At 41.2% G+C, this 22,844-nt stretch overlaps 1 protein-coding gene across 1 annotated transcript in view; it reads left to right on the top strand.

Moving 5' to 3' along the window:
• LOC126278471 (G-protein coupled receptor 54-like) overlaps window positions 1-22,844 on the top strand; it is a 1,326,787-nt gene that overhangs the window by 970,604 nt on the left and 333,339 nt on the right. Inside the window, exon 2 of the mRNA XM_049978614.1 lies at window positions 17,301-17,422. Within this exon, the coding sequence (XP_049834571.1) occupies window positions 17,301-17,422 (122 nt within the window). The remainder of the gene's footprint in view (window positions 1-17,300; window positions 17,423-22,844) is intronic.

Genomic DNA, 22,844 nt, shown 5'->3' with positions numbered 1-22,844 from the left:
GGTTGTAGTATGTAAAGCATACGTGGGACTCTCAGTCGCCACGTCCGGTATGATTCAACCACCCTCGTAACTACTTCGCCTTCAGCAAATGTCTTTCCTTCTTCAATACCCCGTTATATTGGTGAACATTTCATAGCGGCCTTTGTGTGTTAGGTTTTCCCTTCTTTATCGTCCACGTGTGAACACGTGGCGAGTAATTCTGTACACGATATCTAAATTGAATCAGAAGTAGCATAGCCCGCGTTCCTTGTTATTCATATTCGGAAATCAAGCTGTTGCAGAATGACTTTCATGAATTTTATTAGTTTACGGACGGGAGGCCGCTTTAATAACGTGCATCCACAAGTAGTTCATAGTTTGCCTTTTCAATATATTTACGTATTAGCTATTGGATCTCGTCTCTTACTTTTCACTAATTATTAGAGTAAATTCTGTTCTGAATGATCAGCTACCAAGTTTCCTTGTCCATTTCGAACGCTAGTATTGTGGGTGACTCTGCTGAATTTAGGCCATATCCCCCTACGGCCCAGTCCCCGAGCCTTGTATTAACGTCCAGAAGTTACAAGATATGTACACTCAATAATTATACTTCGTTTGTACAAGTGTATTTTGAGTTATAACAAATTGTAGTGCTTTCAGTCCGACTTTCAATGAAAAGTGTTAACCCCATTTATAGAGATATCAGGGAAATGCCAGCATTGTAAGGTCCCTTCTGAAGATGCTTCACTTAAGATGATAAAATTAATTGTAAATCCAATGAGTAGTTTTTGTTTGATCGCGGTTTTTTTTTTTTATGCAGCCAGACAGACGGTCTTTGCGTCAGGCCCTAATGCTTTCTGATGCGCCGACGAATCTTGTATGTGGTGATCTGTATGAAATTCAACCCCAGTCCTCCGTTCTTGATAAGGGAAAATAACACTGACAGGGCAGTTGTGAGCAAAATCTACGTTATGTGGCTAAACGGTATGCTCTGCCATTCCGAATCACTTTTAAGGGGCAATGCACCTCTTTTAGCCTCATTCATTACCCGTTTCGGGATACCGCTAACATCAGATCTGTCGGGTAAACATAGAATGTAAGACAAAAAATGACATTTATCATACTCAAAACAACGCAGTTAAGATGAACAATCATTCCTGCGTTGTTCGAATATGTACTTTCAATTTCATTCCTTCTCTTACATTCCATGTTTACACCACATATCTGATGATGATGTGGCTATTCCCAACTTGTCATGATGAGATACTAATAAAAATTCTACTTCTGACCAAGAGTAGTGTCATTCCATTCACTGCTAAGATGACCGCAGATCTTATAAAAGGATCCTTATCAAAAGGAATAAAACATTTAGAACACCAGGAAGCGATATGTTGGCCTGTAAGAATCTTCATTTCTTAAAAAGACAAGGTGAAATCTACGCGAGAAATATTTAAGCGCTCTTGAAAATTGTTGATGTAGCAGCTGACGGCTGCTCCTCTCATGTCTTTATTTTATTATCGCCGTATAATTCAGAGCGTTCAACGCCTAGGCACGTTACACTTGAGGAGTTTTACTGAAAGGTGATGGCCATGTTAACTTTTGAAATAAACGCTTCCATGTTGTTAACATCCGGCATCGTTTGTTGCTTTCCCGGAACCATTCCTGTTTTCAACGACTACACTCCTGGAAATTGAAATAAGAACACTGTGAATTCATTGTCCGAGGAAGGGGAAACTTTATTGACACATTCCTGGGGTCAGATACATCACATGATCACACTGACTGAACCACCAGCACATAGACACAGGCAACAGAGCATGCACAATGTCGGCACTAGTACAGTGTATCTCCACCCTTCGCAGCAATGCAGGCTGCTATTCTCTAATGGAGACGATCGTAGAGATGCTGGATGTAGTCCTGTGGAACGGCGTGCCATGCCATTTCCACCTGGCGCCTCAGTTGGACCAGCGTTCGTGCTGGACGTGCAGACCTCGTGAGACGACGCTTCTTCCAGTCCCAAACATGCTCAATGGGGGACAGATCCGGAGATCTTGCTGGCCAGGGTAGTTGACTTACACCTTCTAGAGCACGTTGAGTGGCACGGGATACATGCGGACGTGCATTGTCCTGTTGCAACAGCAAGTTCCCTTGCCGGTCTAGGAATGGTAGAACGATGTCGGTTTAGATGTACCGTGCACTATTCAGTGTCCCCTCGACGATCACCAGAGGTGTACGGCCAGTGTAGGACATCGCTACCCACACCATGATGCCGGGTGTTGGCCCTGTGTGCCTCGGTCGTATGCAGTCCTGATTGTGGCGCTCACCTACACGGCCCCAAACACGCATACGACCATCATTGGCACCAAGGAAGAAGCGACTCTCATCGCTGAAGACGACACGTCTCCATTCGTCCCTCCATTCACGCCTGTCGCGACACCACTGGAGGCGGGCTGCACGATGTTGGGGCGTGAGCGGAAGACGGCCTAACGGTGTGCGGGACCGTAGCCCAGCTTCATGGAGACGGTTGCGAATGGTCCTCGCCGATACCCCAGGAGCAACAGTGTCCCTAATTTGCTGGGAAGTGGCGGTGCGGTCCCCTACGGCACTGCTTAGGATCCTACGGTCCTGGCGTGCATCCGTGCGTCGCTGCGGTGCACCTTCCGCCGACCACTGGCGACAACATCGATGTACTGTGGAGACCTCACGCCCCACGTGTTGAGCAATTCGGCGGTACGTCCACCCGGCCTCCCGCATGCCCACTATACGCCCTCGCTCAAAGTCCGTCAACTGCACATACGGTTCACGTCCACGCTGTCGCGGCATGCTACCAGTGTTAAAGACTGCGATGGAGCTCCGTATGCCACGGCAAACTGGCTGATACTGACGGCGGCGGTGCACAAATGCTGCGCAGCTAGCGCCATTCGACGGCCAACACCGCGGTTCCTGGTGTGTCCGCTGTGCCGTGCGTGTGATCATTGCTTGTACAGCCCTCTCGCAGTGTCCGGAGCAAGTATGGTGGGTCTGACACACCGGTGTCAATGTGTTCTTTTTTCCATTTCCAGGAGTGTATTAGGCTGGGGTTTGGCTTCACCACAGTTCACTTTTTTCTTCTATTGCCAATATCAATGTCCGCTCAATAGCTGGATGGTCTGCGTGGCTGACTCTCCTGTAGAAACTTGGGTTCAATTCACAGAGGGAGACCCGCACCGCCGACTAGGCAAGGTCCTACTGGAGGTTGTTTGCCATTGCCTTCCTCCGACCGTGATGGGGATGAGTGATGATGATGAAGACGACACAACATCACCCAGTCACCTCGAGGCAGGGAAAATCCTCGACCCCGCCGGTAATCGAACCCGGGACCCTGTGAGCGGGAAGCGAGAACGTTACCGCAAGACCACGAGCTGCGGACTCCAGCAGAAATACTGTTAATTTTTTTATTTATTGTTACCTGTCTTTAAACATCGAATGTATCCACTGGTAACGAATTATTTCTGTTAACATCAATATTATCCCTATACATCGGCAGCTAGTCAAATGAAAACGAGACAGATGGAAAAATGTCAGTAAATTGTTTATTCGCCGGCCACGGTGGCCGAGCGGTTCTAGGCGCTACAGTCTGGAACCGCACGACCGCTACGATCGCAGTTTCGAATCCTGCCTCGGGCATGGGTGTGTGTGATGTCCTTAGGTTAGTTAGGTTTAAGTAGTTCTAAGTTCTAGGGAATGATGACCACAGCAGTGAAGTCCCATAGTGTTCATAGCCATTTGAACCATTTTTTTTATTATTTCCAAAATCGACATAACTGTTAATTCACCTATCCCACTGTGAGACAAGACGGTCAGTGTCTTCATGTAAAATGTTTCTAGTTGCTACGAAACGATGATTGTACCCAGGCGTTCATCCCTTTGTCCCAAGCACATCTACGGCCCTAAGAGCGGGCCCACATATGGCCAAAGTTGCTTCGACTACGTTGATGAAGTTTCGTTGGGAAGCCGTTACGCATCCTTCATACTGTCCCGATCTCTCCCCATGCGCTTTCCAAATTTTTGAAGCCCTAATGAGAGACATTCATGGCCGCTCCGGACGAAAACTACACGCCTGGATTCCGTAGGCAACCGAAAACACTTTCCCACGAAAGCACTGACTGTCGTGTCTCATAGTGGAATGGCGGTGGCGATTACTTTGCTTTTATCCATTTGTTGCATTTTCATTTGACTTCCCCTTACACTATACACTATTACATCCGACACAGTACTACTTCCCACCACTGAAAATATTTGCACTGTTAATAAAACTTGCACTTGCTACCAAATCTGCCAATGTCAACTAATATTACCGCAACATCAGTGACTGTTTGCCACGTCCCAAAATGCTCTCATCAACACTGCATCCACATCTACATCACTGCTCTTCACTTCACATTTAAGTATGTGGCAGGTGGTTCACAGAACCACTTGCAGACTATATCTCAGCCATTCCACCTTCGAACAGCGCGCGGATAAAAGAAACACATAAATCTGTGCGCTCGAGATCTGATGTCTTTTATTTATTTTACGGTGCTCATTTCTCCCTCTGTAAGTGGCCGCCAACAAAGTGGCACATTTGGAGGAGAAAGCTGATGATTGGAATTTCGCGAAAACATCTCGCCACAACGATACTCTCCTTTGTTTTAATGTTTGCCATCTCAACTCCCGTTTCATATTCTTCACACTCTCGCCCGTAATTCGCCATAGGCTCATACAAAAAGAGCTAACCTTCATTGAACTTTGTCGACGTCATCCATCAATCCTATCTGGTGAGGATCACAAATCGCGCAGAAGCCGAAAAAGGGGGGCAGAGATTGAGGTACTCTGAACAGTTCACTGATATGGTTATTCTCATCCGATTAAACAGAAAATTAACACGGACATCGATAATTTAGGCATACATGCCAAAGTCGCAAGGAGCAGAAGGAGAGATGCAGAAACTATATAAAAACATTGAACAGGTAAACCAGTACGTACTGGTAGATGAAGGTCTAACAGTTATGGCAGACTGGAACGCGGTCAGAGAGGACTGAATAGAAGAAGAGGTTTCAGGAGAATATGGGCTTGGCAATGCGAATGAGAAATAAGAAACACTGACTTAGTTCTGCAACAAATTTCGAATGATAATAACTGTCTTCAATAATTACAAGAGGACGAGGTATGCTTTGCAAAGACCCGGAGACAGGGGAAAGCTACAGCTGGGTGCCGTCATGGTCAGACAGAGATTTCGAAATAGGATATTGGATTGTAAGGAATACCCATCTGCAGATGTATACGCCGACCATACTCTAGTAATGATGAAGAACTGAGTTTAAAAGACTCGTCCGAAAGAATCACCATTGGAGGAAGTGGGATATCGATGTACTGAGGAATGACGATACACGTTTGAAGTTCGCTAAGGATGTGGAACCAGCGGGAGGAACAACAGAGTAGACATTTTAGAAAGGAAGAGCGGACATCTCAAAAAAGGGCAATCCTTGATACTGGATAGATATAGGTACCAGGAATGTAAGTGCGCAGGAACCTTCGGTAACAATTGAAATAATTCAATTAGTCAATGAAAGAAGGGAGCACCAAAATGTCCGGGGAAACACATACAACAATATATATTCCTTTGGAAAGAAACGAATGCAAAGGCTAGGGTAGCCAAGGCGATACTGCTGCAGGAAAGATGCGAAGAAATCGGAAAAGAAATGATCGTCAGCACGACGTACTCAACACACATAAATGTCACAATAACCTCTGGTGTAATTTAAAGCTAAGGTTTAACAGCTAGTTCTTACAAACTGCTGGCAAGAGCAATACACAGAAGAACGGAAAACAAAATTAAGGATGTGTCAGATGACGATCAGTTTGGATTTAGAAAAGGTAAGGGCGTCATAGAGCCAGTCCTGACATTGTGATTGATAATGGAATGAAGACTTAAGAAGAAGAAGAAGAAGAAGAAGAAGGAGAAAAAGAAAATCGATCACAGGATTTTTCGACCTGGTACAATGATGCAAGATTTTAGAAATGTGAGAAAACTAGGAGTAAGCTACAGAGGAAGATGGGTAATATTAAATTCCTATAAGAATCAAGGGGAAACAATAAGAATGGAAGACCAAGAAGTGTTCGGATTTAAAAACGTGTAAGACAGGAATTTAGTCTTTCGCTTCAACGAAGCCACAATGGAAATAAAACGAAGGTTCAGGAGTGGGATTAGAATTCAAAGTAGAAAAAGGAGATCAATGATACGATTCGCTGATGACACTGCTATCCCCGGTAAATGTAAAGAAGAGTTAGAGGAAGCGTTGAATGGGGTGAGCAGTCTAATGAAGATTAAAAATTAATAAAAGTATTAACATAAAATTTTATGACGACTAAGTGAAAGAATTCTGGTACCTTGGAACGAAAATAACACATGAAAGGAGAAGCAAGGAGGACATTTAAATGTTTAGTAGTTGCTAATAGTGTATTTATGGCTAAGAAAATTAGGAACAAATAGCCACCATAACCTGAGGAAAAAAATTCTAAGAATGTATGTTCGGAGTACAGCATTGTATGGCAATGAATCATGGTGTGTGGGAAAAATAGAAAAGAAGAGACTCGAACCGTTTGAGATGTGGTGCTACAGATGAAGGTTGAAAATTAGGTGAACCTTTATGGTAAGGGATGAGATGGATCTGCGCAGCAACGATGTAGGAAGGAACATATTGGAAACACTAATTAAAAGGGGGGGACAGGATATTAGGATGTGTGTTACGGCATCATGCAGCTACTTCCATGGAAGCAGAGAGTGCTGTAGAGTCAATAAACCTAATCGGACGGTAGAAATTGGAATACTTTGAACGAATAATTGAGTACCTAGGATGCAACTGCTACAATGAGATGAAGAGGTTGACGAGAGAGGGGAGATTGCGACGGGCCGCATCCAAAAAGCTATTAGTTAAAATGACACCGTTTAAAATTTGTGTGATTTTTCGTCTAATCGAAATTACACGTGTTCCTTTTAGTGTTCATGCTGATCACCTCAGATTTCATTACTTAGAGTCAACTGCCAGTTTTCGCACCTAACAGATGCCTTGTGTAAATCATTATGAAATTGATTCAGATCATCTTTTAATGAGTTTACTTGACGTAAATGATAGCAACATCTGCAAACAATTTTAGAGGGCTGATCGGATTGTCTCGTTAATCGTTTATATAGATTAGAGGGCTTATAACACTGCCCTGGAGAACACTAGGTATCACGTTTAACTATAACTTCCCATTAATACGAGATGTGATTTTTCTGACAGGAAATAACAAATTCAGTCGCACAACTGAGACAAAACTCCATACGCAGATCAGAAGTCGCTTGTGAGGAACGCTGATAGAAACGTTCGGGAAATCTGATCAATATGAGATCTTCTGTCGATAGTACTCATTACTTCCTATGAATAAAGAGCCATTTTAGTTTCACAAGATCGATATTTTCTAAATCGGCGCTGACTATGTGTCAATATACTATTTTCTTCCAAGTAGTTCATCACGTTCAAATACAGTGTATGTTCGAAAATCCTACCTCAAATCGACGTCGGCGGTATTGGTCTGTCACTTAGCGGATGACTTCTATTTCCTTTCTTGATTATTTGTGTGACCAGTGCAACTTTCCATTCTTCAAGTATGAATCATTCGTCGAGCGAGCGGTAAAAGATGATTGCTAAGTATGGAGCTACTAGGTCAGCATACTCCATGGCTTCCCGTTCTGTAGGGATATAGTACTGGTTCCTTGGATGCTGTTGACGGGGTTGTGGTTGCTTCTGCCTTTCTGTTGTCCGTCGGTTCCCTGGTTGCAGAGGACTATCCGCCTGCGCTAAGGGCGATCAGTGGCAGCTCGTACCTAAAATTAGAGGGTAGCGTCTGCAGGAAAATGTTAGTCTTTGTTTTAATATTGTGTGAAAGGAAACAAACATGGTTCAAATGGCTCTGAGCACTATGGGACTTAATTCTAAGGTCATCAGTCCCCTAGAACTTAGAACTACTTAAACCTAACTAGCCCAAGGACATCACACACGTCCATACCGGAGGCAGAATTCGAACCTGCGACCTCATCGGTCACGCGGTTCCAGACTGTAGCGCCTAGAACCGCTCGGCTACTTCGGCTGGCAAACAAACATGTATAAAAAGAAAATTTATTGATAAATTTGATAAAATCCTAAAAAGAACAAAATAAAATATTGTTAATTACTTTAACCTCAACTGTAAAATTTAAACCTTATCTATTCATTCAAAAATGAAATCCATTAGACTTGTTTTCGTTTGCGAGAAAACCTTTATGTCCGAATATCATTGCACATTGGAAGCAATGAAAGCGCTTTTAGTCTGGGCAAATTCATAGTGCTTCTTAGAAATTTTTTTTTCAATTTTTTTATTGTTGAAAAGCAGCTTTGTTCTCTTGATGTAGTCATGAGAACTGTCAAGAGGATTTTTATCGATTTTGTAACGTCACGAAGAACATCATCTCAGCTATTTTCCGATATAACTTTCAGCAACTCAATTAATTTGCCATACTCATTAACAAAAGACCTACAATAGCTGCCTATAATTTTAGTCTCAAGCTTTTTTCTGTCGGTCACGGCTTACGCTTCAGTGATAAGTACCCTCTCTTCTCCAGATGTTCATCCTTAAAACTAGTGAAGCATTTTCTGATGAACAGTTTGGCAGCGCTACGTGTTCAGAGGAGAACTATCTGTCCATTATATCAACATACACACACACACACACACACACACACACACACACACACACACACACACACACACACGCACGCACGCAAACACACACCACACACACACGAACGCACACACACTTTCTTAGCTTCCGCCGGTAGTGTCGTTGAAGGAATTCCGTAGTTTTCTGAGTCTTTTAATTCTATAACTGACGTTTTAAATTTTGGTATATTGTTACTAACTTTAAACACAGTAGTTCCTTGAGACCGCATTTGACTGAAAATTATTTCAAACAGGAAGCAAACCGTAGTGAAAAAGCTCTAATTAAATGTTGAAATTTTCTGTATGCGCGTATTTTAAAATTTCCGTGTCTTGTGCAATAGCATTATCTGCCTTTGATATTGACGGAATTTCACTTGGGCAATTTCTTAAAAGTTACAATTTCCATAAAGTGTGTTTATGGTCCGTATGTCAAAGTTCCATCTTGTAGAGGATAGCAGTGGAATGCTGATATCCGTATGCTTCTTGAGAATGGACACAGGTGTTGATCTTGAGAAGAATGTGGCAAATGTCAGAATGTTAGAAAAAAATATGGTTTTCATGTAAAACTTTCTCTTTTTATTATTATTACATTTACTTGACATGCATAAGAGTGAATGATACGTACGTCACTGTAACCAGCTTTAATTTTTGCTCTAAACTGTCCTTTTTTTACTTTTGTCACGTTTGCGATATCACTTACTGAGCTGTCAATTTTTCTCCGTTTCCTTAAAGTATTATTTCCGATTATTCTAAAATATGCTGTCTGCAGTTTCATATTCTGGAGTAAGGAATACCCGACAACACTCAACTATTCTCTATCCAATACGTACCGTAGAACAAGTGGCATTTTAATTACTTTCGGAAACAGTGTTTTGTCATCACCCACGTAGCTACAAAGCAAGCTTTTCTAATTTCCGTCCTTTTCTCCCCACGGCATATTTAATCAGGCAGGCAACTTCCTCATTCTAAATAATCTTAGAAAGTCCTTTGAAGACGGTACCTGCTCCTAAGTGGTTCTTCAAATGTCAGTCTTACTTGCAAAATTTACTAATTGTCTGAATACGCCTGGCTTCACTGAATCCTTTTCATCGACTTGTCCACGTAAGCAGGTTTCAAAGTTTCCATAAGAGAAAATGTTGTCTACTATTTTGGACCAAATTTCACGGTTCTTTTTTAGCCAACTGTTCCACTGGCATTTTAATGAATCACACGAAACACATTTAATCCGTTTGATGTTCTGTTATCTGGAATTTAATTGCAATATCAAAGCAAATCTCCTAACTATATACATAATTTTTATTACTTGTGTAGCAGTGCACTTACAAAGTGGCTCTCCGAATTTAGCCTTCTGCTGCCCGACACCTCTCTGCTAAATTCGCCTAAGGAGAATTAATTTGAAATGCTCGTAATAGACCGCTCGGAAGCTGTGCCAGCAAGACACGATTTTAGATTGGAATCTGGTAAGCATTAACCGTACTAGGAAAACGTCAAAGAAGGAAAACACTTTTGCGGCGAATAAAAACTCTCTCAGAAAAGTTATAACTGTGGGGAGGCTATGGGATTGCTAATTTCGGGACTCATATACTCTGTACCACCTGATATAAAAACTAGTAGTTATCTTTTCACATTAAGCAAGGGTGTATTCTATATTCTTCAGACGCAGCCATCATTATCGTTCGTATCTAAATTGTCACGACCTTATCAAATCATCAAAATTTTGGAATTCGAAATTTTACAAGTTTTCCTTGTTTAAAAAATACATCGAATTAGCTTCGGTCATATACTCAATATACGTCTACTGAGTCAGAGGAACACCACCAGATTGTCGTATTACAGTTCATTTATTGCTTCCAGAGGGAAGCTTCTCATTCTTGGTTCGAAATCAAAGACTTTAATGTAGAAATTTTTAGGGAAGTGTGTACTCATTATATTGTTTGACTTATCACACTGTTGTCACAGGAATTGCATTCATAGAAATGTAAACACTCGCATGTCATATCTGGAAGATTATTAAGAAGATGCGATGTTATATCAGCATACACAATTAAATCTGCGAATATAGAGAGTGTCCCAAACAAATGTCGACAAACGTTAAGGACAACTTCCTTATACAGAAACAAGTAAAAATATCTGGTAAAAATGCATATCTTACGAGGTATGAGCACTTGTTCAATTTTGATTCTTCTACTGCAAGGTCTTTGCGTTCCATATTTTGGAAAGAGGAAGTATTGACAAAAACAAGAAAAAAAGTCTAGTAAACAATAATGTGCGAAACACATCTCTTTTACCGAACCCGCTCTCATAGCTCTTAAGGTACGCATTTTAGAGCTTATGTTTATTAGAAATATTTTTCTTTATTTTTGGGTCCATACTTTTTCCAACAAAAATACGAAAAGCAAAGAGCTTGCAGTAGAATAAACGTGTTTCTTAGTATCAGAGATGAACAAGTGCTCCTAAGAGATCTCCTAAGGTATGGTCTTCAAAGCCCCTGTTTTCCAGATTTTTTTTTCTTTTCTTTTGTGGAAGAAACCTGTCCCAAAGGTTTGCCAGTGTTTTTGGGAACACCCTGTATTCTCGTCGTAGCTTACGCCGGACAAAGATATTAGAATATCGTGTGTTGAACGAACTTTTTCCTTAACTGTAATTCTATCATGGACAGACGGCTGTGACAACGTGGGTTGCGGTAGAGAGGTTAGTCACAGAACTTATTTCTTGTGTATACAACGCTGTGGTTAAAGGCTTCTGTAAAACGAAAGAATCGAAAGTAATAAATCGAGTAGAATTGCTGGAAGCAGAGTAATGATCTAACTCTGAACTTTATCACATTCATTCTTCACCAGTGGTGACCATGGGCACGACTCTCCCCTCCTTGCAGCCTCCCGTGAAGCTTCCTATGTGTTTTTAGGCAACAGAGGCAGACATCAAGCAGCTGGAACTGTGAACCGCACAGTTCCATACAAAGATTTCTGTTTCTTTTTCGCAAACGAAGACTTGTCTACTGACATTAAGGTTAGGGGTTACGTATTGCAAAAATATTAAAAGAAAATTGAAGGAAACAGGATCGTTATATTACATATTATCTATAATACCCAGTAGATACAGAGGGTGTTGTAGTTCCTTAGTGCCTAATCGATAACCCTATGCTATCCCTAAAAATCTTTTGGCTGCCCACATCCAGGACCCAATGGTTGACCTCAACAGCTCTGGAGAAACAGTGGCCTTCATCTGGACACTGAATCACATAGGCATTCCAGGAAATGAACTTGCCGACCATCTAACTGAAGACGCGGCTAAAGGAGAGGAACTTGACGTCGGGATACAGACTTCCGACAGCAACTTTGACGAAATATTTTTGAGGCTCTGGGAATTGGAGTGGTATGCAGCTACGACCCAAAACTAGAGCGATTAAAGAGTCCACTAAGATGTGGCATACATCTTTCCAGACCTCTCAGAAAGTAGCCATTGTTCTGTGTCGACTGCGCAGCGACCACACGACACTCACCCACGAATTCCTTCTGTCTCGGGAGGATCCTCCTCACTGCAGCTGCGGTAGTCTATTGACAACAGCGCGGGTGCGCCCTGTTGGCGATCTGTGGCATGCTCTCAGCTTGCGTACCTCGTTACCGGAGATGATTGTGGATGACGAGACAGCCACGAACAAAGTGTTGGATTTCCTGACGGAGAGCAGGTTTCACATTAAACTATAATACTCCGCCACTTCCAGGGGTGGTTTGGGGGGGGGGGAGGGGGAGGACGTGAAAGGCGGGAGGAGGATCGGAGGGGGGGGGGGGAGCCTACACCTGTGACGCGTAGGGTACACCCAATGCGACCGCAGGTTATTTTCTTCCCCTCACTTCATTGCACCTTCAGACCGTCATCGGCAACATGTTGTCTGGGTTATCGCTGTTTTCCGTTACCTATCGTGATACGACTACTCTCACGCCCTTCTAAACTCTTTGACTTGCTTATATAGGGTGTTACAAAAAGGTAAGGCCAAACTTTCAGGAAACATTCCTCATACACAAAGAAAGAAAATATGTTATGTGGACATGTGTCCGGAAACGCTTACTTTCCATGTTAGAGCTCATTTTATTACTTCTCTTCAAATCACATTAATCATGGAATGGAAACACACAGCAACAGAACGTACCAGCGTGCCTTCAAACGCTTTGCTACAGGAAATGTTCAAAATGTCTTCCGTTTGCGAGGATACATGCATCCGCCGCATGGAATCCCTGATGTGCTGATGCAGCATTGGAGAATGGGGTATTGTATCACAGCCGTCCACAATACGAGCGCGAACAGTCTCTTCATCTGGTACCGGGTTTGCGTAGTCTAGAGCTTTCAAATGCCCCCATAAATGAAAGTCAAGAGGGTTGAGGTCAGGAGAGCGTGGAGGCCATGGAATTGGTCCGTCTCTACCAATACATCGTTCACCAAATCTGTTGTTGAGAAGCGTACGAACACTTCGACTGAAATGTGCAGGAGCTCCATCGTGCATGAATCACATGTTGTGTCGTACTTGTAAAGGCACATGTTCTAGCAGCACAGGTAAAGTATCCCGTATGAAATCATGATAACTCCATTGAGCGTAGGTGGAAGAACATAGGACCCAATCAAGACATCAACAACAATGCCTGCCCATACGATCACAGAAAATCTGTGTTGATGACATGAGTGCACAATTGCGTGCGGATTCTCGTCAGTCCACACATGTTGATTGTGAAAATTTGCAATTTGATCACTTTGGATTGAAGCCTCATCCGTAAAGAGAACATTTGCACTGAAAGGAGGATTGACACATTGTTGGATGAACCATTCGCAGAAGTGTACCCGTAGAGACCAATCAGCTGCTGATAGTGCCTGAACACGCTGTACATGGTACGGAAACAACTGGTTCTCCCGTAGCACTCTCCATACAGTGACGTGGTCAACGTTACCTTGTACAGCAGCAACTTCTCTGACGCCGACATTAGGGTTATCGTCAACTGCACGAAGAATTGCCTCGTCCATTGCTGGTGTCCTCGTCGTTCTAGGTCTTCCCCAGTAGCGAGTCATAGGCTGGAATGTTCCGTGCTCCCTAAGGTGCCGACCAATTGCTTCGAACGTCTTCCTGTCGGGACACCTTCGTTCTGGAAATCTGTCTCGATACAAACGTACTGCGCCACGGCTATTGCCCCGTGCTAATCCATACATCAAATGGGTATCTGCCAACACCGAATTTGTAAACATTGCACTGACTGCAAAACCACGTTCGTGATGAACACTAACCTGTTGATGATACGTACTGATGTGCTTGATGCTAGTACTGTAGAACGATGAGTCGCATGTCAACAGAAGAACCGAAGTCAACATTACCTTCCTCCAACTAGGCCAACTGGCGGTGAATCGAGGAAGTTCAGTTCATACTGACGAAACTGAAAGGAGCACTAACATGGAAATTAAGCGTTACCGGTGACATGTCCACATAACTTCTTTTCTTTATTTGTGTGTGAGGAATGTTTCCTAATAGTTTGGCCGTATCTTTTTGTAACACCCTGTATGGTTGGAGCAGTTAACCTTCTTACGCGTTTCTCTTATGATAAGGAGAGACTGATGACTCAGTAGTTTAGTTCCTTTAAACACGCACTCATCATCGTCATCCTCATCATCATCATCATCATCATCATCATCATCATCCCTAGCGTCCTTATGTGGGCTGCCATAATCGCCATCCACGCACTGTTGGCTGTTCGTCTCCCACAACTGATGATATTAGCTGTACTCGCTGCAGAAATACAGTGTTAGCTAGGGGCCCACTGGTGAGCATCTAGTGAATAGTAACTGAAAATACCATAAAATTCAGTCTCTATGTTTCTCTGCGCAGTGCCATTTGAAATCGACTTCAAGTATTACGAGGGAACTTTGAAGCTGAGTTCTCTGACATTACTTTCTACTGAGGTAAGTTTTTTGCCACACTACGTTTATACTGTAGTAATCATACAGATTCAAACCTTGAAGCAATAATTATGAACTAAAAATGTTTCTCGGGTTTATGACTTGAAATGCACTACCAAACCTTGGGAAATGGGTCAATGAGTGAACGTACGTCAGGAAATTGAGATACATATATGTCAGTGCCACATCTTCCCTACGACTTCATCACAAAAAGGCGAAATTTCATTTAGTGAAGCAGAGTGAGGAAAGGAAATTTCATGCTACTGAAACTATTATCTACTGCCATCAACGAAATTTTTAAATGCGTATGTTGGCCAAATGCGTGAAGAGATATGGTTCAGTGAATCATACTTCAGTCTCTGTCAAACTGCCAGTGAATTGTTCTCCTTTAGTGCACATAAGCTTCTTAATGAATAGAGGATGTAAATGTTAAAAATAGTAAGCCCAAAATGTGCACTGGATCCATGTAAGATTGTCTTAATTAATGAGTTCGTGTGTTAGGTAATATCTGACAAGCAAAAAACACAGTTGCACTTGAAGAAAATTATGACCAAAATATAAAATATGTACAGTATCTTTCTGTGTTTCTTTATGTACAAATTTCTGAAAGAATTTGTATTTGTGAAGTAGCGACGTCAACAGTAAACGGATGAAAGAAATTATTTTTCATCAAAAAAGATAAATACTCAAAACTATTAATAAATTAAGAATTACATTGCTGGTCATCAAAATTACTATACCACGAAGATGAGGTGCTACAAAAGCGATATTTAACCGACAGGAGGAATATGCTGTGATCTGCAAATGATTAGCTTTTCAGAGCATTCACACAAGGTCGGCGCCGGTGGCGACACCTACAACGTGCTGACATGAGGAAAGTGTCCAACAGATTTCTCATACACAAACAACAGTTGACTGGCGTTGCCTGGCGAACGTTGTTGAGATGCCGCGTGTAAGGAGAAGAAATGCGTACCATCACGTTTACGACTTTGATAAAGGTCGGATTGTAACCTATCGCGATTGCGGTTTATCGTATTTCTACGCTGCTGCTCGCGTTGGTCGAGATCCAATGACTGTTAGCAAAATCGGTGGGTTGAGGAGGGTAATACGGAACACCGTGCTGGATCCCAACAGCACTGGAGATGACAGGTATCTTATCCACATGGCTGTAACGAATCGTGCAGCCACGTCTCGATCCCTGAGTCAAGACGGAGACGTTTGCCAGACAACAATCATCTGCACGAACAATTCGACAACGTTTGCAGCAGCATGGACTATCACTTCTGAGACCATGGCTGCGGTTACCCTTGACGCTGCATCACAGACAGGAGCACCTGCGATGGTGTACTCAACGACGAACATGGGTGCACGAATGGTAAAACGTCATTTTTTCGCATGAATCCAGGTTCTGTTTACAGCATCATGATGGTCGCATCCGTGTTTGGTGACATCGCGGTGAACGCACATTTGAAGCGCGTATTCGTCATCGCCATTGTGGCGTATCACCTGGCGTGATGGTATGGGGTGCCATTGGTTACACGTCTCGGTCACCTCTTGTTCGCATTGACGGCATTTTGAACAGTGGACGTTACATTTCAGATGTATTACGACCAGTGGCTCTACCTTTCATTCGATTCCGCGAAACCCTACATTTCTGTAGGATAATACACGACCGCATGTTGCAGGTCCTGTACGGGCCTTTCTGGGTACGGAAAATGTTCGACGGCTGCCCTAGCCAGCACATTCTCTAGATCTCTCACCAATTGACAACGTCTGGTCAGCGGTGGCCGAGCAACTGCCTCGTCACAATACGCCAGTCACAACTCTTGATGAACTGGGGTATCGTGTTGAAGCTGCATGGGCAGCTGTACCTGTACACGCCATCCAAGCTCTGTTTCACTCGCTGTCCAGGCGTATCAAGGCCAGAGGTGGTTGTTCTGGGTACTGATTTCTCATAATCTATGCACCCAAATTGGGTGAAAATGTAATCACATGTCAGTGCTAGTATAATAAATTTGTCCAATGAATACCCGTTTGCCATCTGCATTAATTCTTGGTGTAGAAATTTTAATGGCCAGTAGTGTATTTCACAGTGACTTATGTAAATGTTTAAAAATAATCCAATTGCATAAAAAAAGAGGAAACCTACCATTTGCCTAATTTACAATTGAAACAAACATTACACAATAGAAAACATCAAATTGTGCTCAAAACTATACTGCAAAAATTATGCTTTCACGATTTTAACATGCCTTGTTTTAGTTAAAGCTCGTCTCCTCTATAAAATCCAGCCCTCCAGTACCTTTCATACGTGTAGCCTTTGAGAGAATCTGTGGTTGAGTTGTTCGTTGACAGTTGGAGAGAAATGTCAGTGACCTTGAAAATTTGAGGAGATGCCGTGGGCCACTCTGGCGGAGTCATTGGTTTACGCCATCACCAGTTATAACTAGAAGCTCCTGGCTCCACATCTAGACCAGCTCATATTTTCAAGTTCATTATCGCATTGAGTAACAAATTTGCAACACTGACAGGTGTCAAAATATTTTCTCCAACGCTAGTTACATTTTGCTAAGTGTATGCAGTTTCAGCTGAACTTTCTTGTAACGAGTGTCGTAATGTGCACAGGTGGCGAAGCTGTTCTCGTACACGTGGACGATGGGTGCCTTCCTGTGCAAGATGGTGCACTACATGCAGAGCGTCTCCTTCGTCTGCTCCGTGCTCACACTCACTGCTATGAGCATCGAGAGGTAAGTGTCGTAAACACTTGTCCATAACACATCAGAATATACGTTAGTGACAATAGCAACACGAAGTAGAATGCATGAAACTAAAATGAAATTAAAACGAAAGATCTGTAATATAATCCCTGCACTCAGAGTTACAATAATTGATTTCAATACTACAAACTTCACAGGTAAGACCTTTTGGATATGTCTGCGTGATTATGTGTCTCACTGGCAGCGTGTTGTGAGCAGAATTTGAATTTAAAACGAATTATTTAAAAGAAACAATAAGATGATTTTTCTAATTACTTAAGTTATTCTCATCATCCATTGTATTTCGACATCTTATTTGCTGGTCAGTGTCCACTGATACAAATTTTCTGCATACGAAAGCTAAGTTTTATTTGATAAATATGTGCTTAAAATGACCATTTGTGGACGTTTTATATACAACAAAGAATTTTCGGTCTTTCTTCTTCTTTTCACAAACCAAACAATTTTGATAGCCAGACGAGTCATTCACAATAAAACATGCCACACCCATCACAGTACAGAACACACGTGGCCTCACCATAACACATGCCACGAACTCCAGTCATTCACAATAAAATGTGTCACATCTAGTACAGTACAAAACAGACATGAACTCTCGATAACACATCCAAAAAGGACCAACACATTTGCCATGAATCATCTTCTCTCATCATATGTTCTTATTCCTTTATAAGTCACATGAAGCTTCGTCAAAAGCAGAAACGTGATGACAGTACTATAAGAACATTCAGCTGTTCATCGCCTTACTACAAAAACAATTCCAGCAACTATTGAGTCTGCTCTTGACATAACCTACAATGCACATATAAGGACAATAGCATACAATACTAGTTTCTTTTTCACTACATTTATATTATGTTAATCAGCCAATATTTCATTAAGCTTTTTTTCGGCAATGACTGACACATAATTCATATCATATGTGAAATGATTGGAAGTATATGTTACTTATGACTGAAACCTGCATTCAGATCTCTGCTTTGAACATTACCTTTAATAACTGTCATGTTCATATTATTTTTCATAACTTTCATGTTCTTGGATTTATCATTATTTTTGTTATTATAGAATGCCAGTAGAAAACAAACTAGCTCTCTGTCTGTACATTATATTTCCCATAATGATCACGATTTATGAATTATTCCAAATGCATTCAAGCTACCAGATAAATTAATTTGAAAATTATGGAGTATAGCCAAATAAGACAGAAAACCATTACATATCTGAAAATTACAAAGTCACTAATCAACTGAAACAAGATATGGCAACAAATTTTTCAGACACTCGTCAGTAAAATTATGAAGTGTTTTGTGTAATGTAAATCCTAACATTATCCATACTGTAAAAAATTCGAAGTCCACATTACAAGTTAAGTAAATCAAGAAAATACCTTGTTGTCTCATGAATAGCATCTTTTATGTATTACTCTCCTTCAGAGCTACCAATTATTTTCTCACAAGTTACCACAAACTTACCTTAGTTAAAATTTTCTGTCACACAGAAGCTACACAACTTTCATGTTACAGACATAGCTGCCCTTTCACAAATAACTATATCCCTTTTCCTCTCAATAAGTGACAAGAGAAGTAGACAGTCTTTGCAAATTATCTGTATCTCTGTTATTATTTTATAATTTCTGATTAACAATCTACACTATTACTTACAAAGGTATCTGCTTCTGTGGTTACAGGAGTATAAATATAGTGAAATGTGCTGCACTTTTATGTGCTAACAGCCAATGATGTGTCTGCTTTTAAAATATGGGAATAATCTCAACTTTCTTTGGAAGACAGTGGGCCATAATTTCAACGCAATGAGCAAAGAAAAATTTCCATCCCACAGCACTGGCAGAAACATGCATGCGTCTGTTTGTAAACTGACTACAAAATTAATTTTGGTACATCGAACCACCTAAGCCGTAATTAACTACAGAATTGCGGTACGTTTTGGGAAAACACAGACTCTTGAAAATTTCTGGAAGTACTTCTCGTACATGGTTTTCAGCTACTGATGTAAAAAATTTCATTTGCCCTGGGTAATGATTCATCTTTTACAGCAGGGAAACAATTTCTCTTAACACCAGGAACGTCTACTTCTACTTTCCATAATCTCTGTTTCAATAAAAACATTAATGTTTTTCCACTACATTAGAGGGATTAGTTGCAGATTTACTCGCTGCATATAATGTTGCAAAAAAATTATGTCTCTCTCCATTAAGACCTTCAAATGCTACATTTTCAGTACATATTGCACCAATTAGCTCTACAACCAGTCGTTCGAGAATTCTATCGATCTCTGCAATAAGACCAGCAGATTGAAAGTCTTTAACATCAGATTGACTTTACTAATATCAGGAATCTCTACACGTTTAGAATCTCACACATGTTCCACTCCTTATCACTTTGTTTTATAGTTTTACCAATTGGTTCTTGAAGCAATTCATTACATTTTGTCAGTGATTGTCTACTAGTTTGGAAACATTTATTTCGTGATGTACAAATGTTTTAAAGGCATTCCTTATTTCGAAAATTTCGACCTTATAGTTTCGAAATGTTCATTTTGTGATTGATGAAAAGTTTTTAAAGCATTGCTTGTTTCTCAGCTGTCAAAAATCTTTAAATACTGGTTTGACTGCTTGACCCAGGAATAATGTAATATAAACGTTTCATTTTCAATAACCGTTCCTCATTTACAAACAGAAGAAAATAAAAAAATAAAACCTTTTTTCTTGACTTCCTCACGTCCATCTCCTGCCTCAACCGACAGAGCGAGTAATTCTTATTGTCCAGTATCTTTGTTCTTTTTGGAGTCAAGTTTTACGAGTGTCCACAGTCTTGTTTATTTTCCTCCTGGAAGATAGGTATAATGTCACTACATATTTATATTTATTTCTATCTTAGCTGCAGACCCCAAATTCAAACCCATGCACTCAAAACTACAGTACTTGGTTTCAATAATATAAACACTGCAGACAGGTACTTTAGGTATGTTTGCGTAATTTGCTGTCTCAATGGCAGTGGATTTCGAGCACAGGTCCATTTTAAAACGAATTTTTATAAAAAGGTTAATTCGACGATTTTTCCAATACTAACTATTTTCGTTCATTGTATTCCGTCGTTATCTACATCTACATCTACATGGATATTCTGCAAATCACATTTAAGTGCAGAGTGTTCATCGAACCAACTTCACAATACTTCTCTATTATTCCGATCTCGTACAGTGCGCGGAAAAAACCAACACCTATATCTTTCCGTGTGAGCTCTGATTTCCCGTTAAAGTGATCGTTTCTCACGATTTAGGTCGGCGTTAACAAAATATTTTTGCATTCGGAGGAGAAAGTTGGTGATTGTTGCTCAGTGTTCACTGATGTACATTCCCTGCGTATTGCAGGTAAAGTTTTAATTTTAAAAAAGGAAGTACTTCAAAATGAGCATTGGTAGGCTTTTTGTTTTGAACACATTGTGTCTTGTTACAAATTAAACAAAAGTGCAGACCAGACTTGAGGTCTCTGTGAACGCGCCATGACCTACTCTAGGAAAAAAGAAAGATAAAAATTACAGTGTGAGCTCAGTGCTCAGTGATCATACAGCATATCAGTTTTACTTCCAGATAGTTTGCGATTTCTTTTTAACCACGTTTCAAATTAATTACGAAAATAGAAACAATGGCAATAACTTCACATATAATTACAATGTCAAAATGAATTAGAAATATGAACAGAATGATGTTTGATCGATAGTTTGAACATAAATTTTTATTGTTTCAATATGAATAGAATAAGGTTTTACTACTTGAGCTCAGATAAAGCAAAATTTATGTAATTTCAGAAATCGTGTTTCTCTTATTTAGTGGTCTAATTCTAAAAGTTTATCAGTAGCTACGAAACGTAACGTAAATAGGACCATGGGTCAGTTAGTTAGTTAGAAAAATCACTTTACATCATATGCATCCAGGTGCAGACGATATAAGTTGGTTTCCAATTTTAAGGTGTATGACATATATTGCTAAAAAAAGTGAAGCACCGAGAAAGGGAGGACTGACAAAATTTAAATCTGACATACTGATAAAGTATTTAATGATATTTAAGTGATTATAAAGTAGAGTCAAATTTAGATTTGTGTGTAAGAGCCCACTCATCAATATGAGGTTGCACACCCTCTGACCTGGATTTAAACTCTGATCTAGTTGGGAACAGTGTCATTAGGCTGTGCCATTCTCTCCAGAGGCTGCTTGACCCACAACAATTGTAACAGTTCCTTGAAAAAAATGGTTCAAATAGCTCTGAGCACTATGGTACTTAACATCTATGCTCATCAGTCCCCTAGAACTTAGAACTACTTAAACCTAACTAACCTAAGGACAGCACACAACACCCAGCCATCACGAGGCAGAGAAAATCCCTGACCTCACCGGGAATCGAACCCAGGAACCCGGGCGTGGAAAGCGAGAACGCTACCGCACGACCACGAGATGCGGGCAACTGGTCCTTGATGTCCTACATACTTTGTTGGAGACCGTTTCGCTGACCTTGCTGGTTATAGTAGTGCCTACATTATACAGACAATTCATACAAAGATGGGCAAGGAATGGGCGAGTATTACCGGTTACAAAATTCACCATAGTACTGTTAGACATAAGGACACAGGAAGTTGGTGTTATAAAGTTTCGCCACCGGAGTTCCTTCAATTACTATCAGCCATCACCTGAATCTTACAAGATTGTCCCCCCCCCCCCTTATAACGTCATCAACGTAAGTTCTTTGAGCCATTTTCAACACACAGTCACTATTAGCACGCCTGAAAACGTCTGCAAACTTACTTCCTGCACTGTACCCTGACATGCACCAACACACATCTGCGTATGTAGACTACTGCCAGCGCCATCGTGCGACGACCGCAGGTCAAATGCACCACATGGTCATACCCTGAGGTGATTTAAACCCGCAAACCGCCCGCCAGAGCTTTGTTTCATCAAGTATCACCATTATACTTAATTTATGAGCATGAGTGTTATTCACTGGCAAGCTAATTTAATTTTTTTTAAAATACATGAGAGATGTTAAATGTTTATCAAATGGCCAGTGACGCCAGGCTTCTCTGGGAAAAGGTGACTTAACTTAAAATGCCGGAAGCAGCAGACAAGCCGTTTAAAACAACACCTAAACAACGGAGCCCAACTGGGAGTCACTTCCCATTAGACGGCACGTCACAGCTTCTGTGCACCGAAGCGGAACGTGGCGCCGCTCGCACACTCTCCAACTCACGGAAAAGTGGAACACAAACACAAACACAAACACCAAGCAAACATCTATTGATATATGCTAAGAGATCAACGAACAACAATAAAAGTTTAAAAAAAACATTAAGTGCTTTCAATAGGAACGACTTAA

Source organism: Schistocerca gregaria, chromosome 6, assembly GCF_023897955.1.
Source record: "Schistocerca gregaria isolate iqSchGreg1 chromosome 6, iqSchGreg1.2, whole genome shotgun sequence".
Taxonomy (NCBI): domain Eukaryota; kingdom Metazoa; phylum Arthropoda; class Insecta; order Orthoptera; family Acrididae; genus Schistocerca; species Schistocerca gregaria.
Note: the sequence above shows the minus strand (reverse complement) of the source record. Positions and strands in the feature narration are given on the sequence as shown.